The sequence below is a fragment of the Microcebus murinus genome, chromosome 4, assembly GCF_040939455.1.
Source record: "Microcebus murinus isolate Inina chromosome 4, M.murinus_Inina_mat1.0, whole genome shotgun sequence".
Taxonomy (NCBI): Eukaryota; Metazoa; Chordata; class Mammalia; order Primates; family Cheirogaleidae; genus Microcebus; species Microcebus murinus.
In genome coordinates, this window is record NC_134107.1 from 57,066,374 (window position 1) to 57,073,377 (window position 7,004).

A 7,004-nucleotide genomic window follows, 5' to 3' on the forward strand; every position below is an offset into this window, starting at 1 on the left:
TAGTTACTCAAACAACCATGCTTGTACCTCTATTATATGCTTGGTAACTGGAGAAACAACCACTGAGTGGTTCTGTGGAACCAGGGCACATGGAGAGTTCCCCAAGACCCTAAAGTAGGGGCTCTACTCTAGATACTAGAGCCCAGATAGTAATTAGAGGGACCGTGATTATGCCTTCACCTTCTGGGTATTGATGCCAACTCAAATTGTTCAATGATCCTCAGTTTCTAGTTGTTTTCCCCAAAGTACAGTTGCCTGAGTAACTGGCCATAGGTTCCTTTGTGGAAGAACTGGGATACTCATGGCATATACTCATGGCTTTTCACAGTCCTACTGAGGGATCCAGGTTACATCTTAAATGAGTTGTAGATCCAAAAACTGGCACAGGTTTGGAAACTGGGCAAGAGATTGTGACATTGTCAGTGACTGTTTCAGCCTTCTCCATTAGAATGGCAATCGGAGCCTTGCTGGCTACCTATCTAATTCAGGATGGGATGATACTTCATTAGCCATCTCCACAACTCCCTGTGGGTCAAGCCCCCTTAGTGTTCCCTCTGACCTTGCCAGCTCTTATAGAAGATTGCAATTACTGACTTCTGGGGTTAAATGCTGCCACCTGGCCTCCATTATGGCCCAATTGTCCCCATTGGCATTAGTGAGCCCATGTCTTTATATAATCCACTATAATATGTTCCCTTTCCTTTTTATTTCTTCCTCTACCTTCTTCCAGAGCAACACAGCCATGACTACTTTTCAGGCTTAATAGAGCCACTCTAGCAGTGAGTTTTTCATTTCCTAGAGTTCTTGCCAGGATAATAAGTCTTGTGTCCCAAGAAAGTACCCTCCCAGCTGAATTTTTATCCAGTCTTAACATTTCAGCCCCCTTGATCAAGAACCTTCAAAATCCAATCCTAGGGGTTCTCTTCTGTCTCCTACCAATATGTGCTAGCTAACTCTAAAAACCATTCTATGTTGCATAGCTATTTACTCCCTACCCAGTCCCAGCAAGAGTATTCTGTCTTTACCGCTACATGTCTGCTGTAGCCAGGAGAGGAGGTAATTCCTCAAGGGAATACCTGTTGCTGCACAGAAGTGCTACTTTTCACTAGGGTAAAAGTGGGTCACTTCAAAGCTCAAAGCATTTGAAGCATCTATAGTTTCAACATCCTCAATGGTAGCCATACCCATGCCATGTTTTAGTGTCCCAAGTTTTCAAAAATATGGCCCTGAACTCACAACACCTTCTTGGCTGAGCTTTCAAACACCTCTGGAGTTCTGTGACTCTAACAATTGTCCTCAGCCTACCATTCAGCAGTGTATTATTGCCAGATAAGATTCTTTCCTTGCTTACAAAGAGGCCCTTATGTTCTCATGCCCAGAACCTATAAGAAACCAAACTTTGCTGTCTCTGCAGCTTTCTCTCTCTCCCATGCTCTCCCAACATCTTTCAAATGCTTCATTCATCACACCTGTGGTATCTTGCTCCACTGGGACACTTTCTTAATTCACAACCAATGATCCTTAGTGATTGAGCCACCATCTTGTGTGAGCAGTTATCTCTCACCTACCTTAGTACAGCAGCTCTTTCACCTTCCAGGCAGTGAGCCAGTCCCAAATCCCCATCTTGCCTTCTGCATGCTCTGACCACTGTTGGCTTCTCCAAGAAAGACACCAAGATGGGATTAGACATGTGAGACAACCACTGGGGTACATGCTTGCAAGGGGAAAGTGGGTAAGGAGGCTGAGGAGCTAATGGAAAATGATGCCAGTCTGACCTCTGTAAAGCACTGAGAGGATAAGGGGAAAAGTCTCTAGGCTTGTAGAAATGCAGTTTCAGCAAGTCCAATGGAAGTCCTGGAGCCGTAACTCCATCGGGAGTGTTGTGTCTCAAATGGGCATATTCTATGTCCTATCACACTAGGTCACTGGCTGGAAATACTTTCTGGGAAAGTCTGACCTCAGCAGGAACATGGTGACAGCCTTAATTTGCTGTTCTCCAGAGTCTCAATTACTTCTCTTAAAGGTTGCCTGACTATCTTCATGGCTGCTTGGATGTTTTATGCTTAGGTGGCCAACTTAATGCCTCTTGGCTGCATCTTGACTTAGCAATGTCTGTATCAATTCATAAAAGCTAGAACTGAGGGAATGTTATTCGATAACCAACATGGCCAAACTATATACAATCTTGGGAGAATGAGAACAAGGCTTTTATGTGCTAGGTTTCTATATCTGAGATTTTTTTAACCTGATGGTTAGATGATACTTCAAGCCACTTTAGAGGTAATTCTGGGTCCTCAGGCCTTGCCCCCTCACCTGTTCCACAGACATGCCTTTAGCACCAGTTTGCATATACTTGGTGCTGACTCCAAATATCTTGCCCAGGTTCTCAGCTGTGGCAGAGATGGGTAAATAGAAGACTTATGATTACTTTCTCCATTCATAGGGAGAACACTCAACTCCTCCAAGCTCAAGACAAGGAAAACTCACGATGGAGTGATAGGATACAAGGTAGAGATAGTATGAAGAAAAATTCATGTAATTATAATCCTAAATAACCACACATTCTGGATATCCCAATAGTGGGACAACTTATATTAATAGGACTAGCCAAAGCAAAACTAGAAGTCAGTTTCTTGGCACTTCGACTACTTTCTATTAAGCTCAATGATAGTCTATATACATAAAGCCTAGTGTATTGACAATTTTCCTGACTCTAATTTTATTAGGGTTATAGGACTCTAGTGATCAGACCTAAACTTAATCCAGGTTTTCCCTTTGTCCTTCTCTGGGAAAGAGAAAGAGTACAGTACTTCCTTGACCTATACTCCCAATTCTCAGAATAATGGGTACAGCTAAATATCTGCTGCGTTGGGAATGTTAAGTGTGTAACAGTTCAGATTTTGGGAGAGGGGAGAAGTCTTCCAGCTCCTTTCACAGTTAAGGAAAAGGAGGATCAAAGAGGCTAGGAACTATGGTAACTCTAAAAGAAAAAAATAATAATAATAAAATCTGGGCTTAATTCCTTGTTTTTCCTCCTGATAAACTTAAGTGACTTTGGGCCATCTTATCACTTCTGGGAACCTCAATTTCTTCATCTGCAAAATGGAAAGTAATTCTTACAGTATGGTAAGAATTGTCAGTAATTCTAAAGTATATATTCATATGAACTAACTTTCTAGGTATTGAACTAATGCTTAATCTGGAGGGTAAAGTCAATATCTCTATAAACCATAGAACTCTATTTTTGTCCTGATCCATTTTAAGAATGCTGCATACAAGGAACAGGAATTCTACAAAAATAGATCAGGATACAGGGATGGTTTCTCTAGAAAAAGGACAGTTCCTTTCCATGGAGCCCTTACCCATTTCAGGCCTACAGAGAAAACACAAGGGCAATGCTGAAAAAGTCATTTTCTTTCCTTCACTAGCTGCATGTGTGTGTTCCACCCAGACCATTCTTTCATGGGTAGTATCTCCATACCTGCTAGGCATAGAGATCAGTCTTCTGGATATGTTTTATTAGTTACAAGTAGTCTAAGCAGAATCTCAACTGCTAAAGGCTTTACTCAGGAAACATGATCTTGCAGGTAAGGCAAACTTGAAGTGACAGTTTTTAGGACTTTATTTTATCAAACAATATACAAAAACCAGAAAGCATTAGTACATAATACCACAAAGTCTTAAACTCCAACCAGAACATTGAGCAAGGCAGCTTAAGTAACTTCATATTCAGTTCATAAAGGGTGTCCTGTCATAGTTCCTCACATAAAACGTGAACAATACCTCATAAGTCATGTTTAAAAATTACATGATACATGCTGAATAGCTATCAATGTCATTTTCTCCGCAGTTCAAATATTCTTTAGTCATAAGCTTAGGTATCTTCCACACTTAGAACTTAGTTGTTGTATGCTTTCTCAGTATTTGGAGCTATATAAAAGCTGGAGGTTACAGGGCCTAATTCCTTAGCCTCTTTGAAGTTCTCAATTGGGGAAGCAGCCCACCATGTTTAAACACCTTCTCCATGAGCTTACTTGAAATAGAAGAATAATAGCAGTCATGTAAGCTTAGTCTCTATCTTCAGGATTTGGAGAAGCCTCTCCCGGATCTGCTTGGTACGGACAGCATAGACAATGGGATTGAGGATTGGAGGGATGAGGAGATAGAAGTTGGCCAGCAGTGTGTGGACTGGAGGAGGCACGTGGTGACCAAACCGGTGAATGAGGGAAGAAACAGCAATGGGAACATAGAAGATCAGGATGGCACAGATGTGCGAACCACAGGTCCCCAGGGTTTTAAGCCTGGCCTCAGGAGTGGCCAGCCCCATCACAGCTCTGAAAATCATCACATAGGAAGCAGCAATAGCCACTGAGTCCAGGATCAGCACCAGAAAGCCAATGCTCAGCCCATAGACATTGTTGACCTTGCTGTCACCACATGTCAAGGCGACTACAGCCATGTGCTCACAGTAGGAATGAGAAATGACATGGGTTTTATAAAGTGGAAGCCGCAGGCGGATCATCAGAGGCAGCGGTCCAATGTAGAGAACCCCACGGAGAAGGGCAGCCAACCCTATACGACCCACCACCATGTTACTGAGCACTGTGGTATGACGTAGTGGGTTGCAGATGGCTACATAGCGATCAAAAGCCATGGCAAGAAAGATGCCTGACTCAACAGTGGCAAAGCAGTGGATAAGGAACATTTGGCTCAAGCAAGCATCCAGACTAATGTCACCAGCACCAAACCAGAAGATACCCAGAAGTTTGGGCATAGTGGAAGTGGACAGAACCAGGTCAATGACAGCCAACATGCACAGGAAAAAGTACATGGGCTGGTGTAGGCTACGCTCTACCCTTACCACTGCCAGGATAGTGATGTTCCCCACCACAGCCACCAGGTACATGGAGCCAAAAGGTATGGAGAACCAGATGTGCAGGGACTCCAGTCCTGGGATGCCAGTGAGCCGGAAGGAGCTGGGTACTGAGCAGACATTATGAAAAGTTAATATGGCCATTTGTATGTGGACCTTCTCACTTGTGCCCCAAATGCAGGACTTATTTTCCTGGAAATAAAAGAATATTCTAAGTTCTTACAATAGATAATAAAATCACTTACTAGATAAGATACTACACAATAAGTTTTACAAGTTATAGACTCATAGTATCATGTTAGTATAGTAAGTCCACAAGCTTACCAAGCACAAGCTAAAACACATTTGAAAGAATGAGTATTTTTGTGCAGTATGACCTTCAAGAAGTGATGTTCTTGCATCAACAAATTGACCTAAAGAATATGGGTACTTATTTGGTCACTTACCTCTGAAGGCAGGCTATGAAATAGCTCTCAATCCTTCGGAAAGGTTTATAGAGAGACCTCCTTGAAAGGAGACATTGGAGCTGAGAGATACAAGGTGAGAGACTCTTGGAACTATCTTGACTCCATGGTAAATCAAAGCTTAAGCTTGAGACCACTACTGGATGAGCTGAAGTGTCTAATCTTCAGGCCCAGATCACAAGGCAGAGATACAGCATGGTGAAAGAAAAGGTGAAAACAAGGTGACCTCTGAAAGGGGAAAGCTGACGAAACTCAGTTTACATACATCTGCCCAAAGGTAGAACCTGCAAGCAAGGACCGCCTCCCCCTTATAGAGGCTGAATATAACGATAAGATTCCAGAACAGTTATTGCCAGTGCAGAGTGTCATGAAGACTAAGAGATGAGTATTTGGCCAAAGAAATGCCCTTACTTGGATTCCAGAACAACTTACTAAAGTGGAGGTGTCAATTCAAAGCACGGAAAGTCTGTTTCTGTATCTTTTAGTCTACAAGATTGTACCATAATGTGTTGTTCATGTATATTAGAGGAATGAAGGAAAGTAAGGAACATTTAAGATTTGTCCTCTACAGTTTGAGCCTAGTCAGATTGACCATAGTAGTCTGGGCTTGGAAGCTTTTCTAGATCTGACTTCAGACCTTGGCGGTAGGAGCTTAGGCACACTTTCTCCCATTAGTGGAAATACAGCTAACGTCACTTCACGACACACTTGATAAAGTTGTGGCCTAGGGAAGTCCTTGTGACTAAAGGCAGCATCTGACACATAGTAACACTGAGCATTAGCTCTTCTTATTCAGTTTGAGACTAATGTGCAAAACCAAAAACATGTTCAATAAGCATTCCAAAGTCCTTCGAAATCTGTCTCCAGGGAGCCACAAAACTAGGATGATGGCTATGGAAGTCAGTTGACTTTATCCCACAGAACTTCTCTTCATTATCTGGGCTCTTAAGATTCTCAAATTACTACAAACAGGCATGGTACTGACAGTAGCTGTAACAAGGGAAGATAAAAACGATGAGTCACATTGCTCCCATTTGTCTTCAGTGCTCCTTCTTTGCTTTGGGAAACTCAGGTAACCCTCAGCCTTTGTCAGCCTATGACTTGCAGATTCTGAAACGTCTGAAAATAGGATCCCTGGGCACCACAAAAGTTGCAAAATGGGACTGTTGACATTCAGGGATGTGGCCATAGAATTCTCTCTGGAGGAGAGGGAATGTTTAATGCTCAGCAGAATTTGTATAGGGATGTGATGTTAGAGAACTACAGAAGTTTGGTCTTCCTGGGTCTTGCTGCCTCTAAGCCAGATCTGATTACCTTTCTGGACCAAAAGAAAGAGCCTTGGAATGTGAAGACAAATGATACAGTATCCAAACACTCAGAATTCCCACTAAGGCAATTTACTATATCTTCTCATTCTACCCAACACTATTTGCCAGAGCAGCATATACAATGTTCCCAAAAGTGATACCAGGAAGTTTGGAAGGTGTGGCCTTGAGAATATACAATTAACATATGACTGGGAAAGTGTGGGTGAGTGTAAGGAACAGAAAGGATGCTATAATGAACGTAACCAATGTTCAATGACTACGAGTGGCAAAATCTTCCAGTGTAATGAATGTTTGAAAATCTTCAGGGAATTGTTAAATCTAAATAGACATCAGGTGTGA

General features: G+C 42.3%; 1 protein-coding gene across 1 annotated transcript; it reads right to left on the minus strand.

The window, feature by feature from the left end:
* Positions 1–4,057: 4,057 nt before the first annotated feature.
* On the minus strand, positions 4,058–5,017 carry LOC105871379 (olfactory receptor 52M1). The gene has a single exon (XM_012764683.2). The coding sequence runs from the start codon at positions 5,015–5,017 to the stop codon at positions 4,058–4,060; it is 960 nt and encodes a 319-aa protein (XP_012620137.2).
* Positions 5,018–7,004: the final 1,987 nt, after the last annotated feature.

Excerpts from the sequence above, each read along its gene's own strand:
- LOC105871379 (XM_012764683.2), bottom strand. The coding sequence starts at position 5,017 with ATGGCCATATTAACTTTTCATAATGTCTGCTCAGTACCCAGCTCCTTC.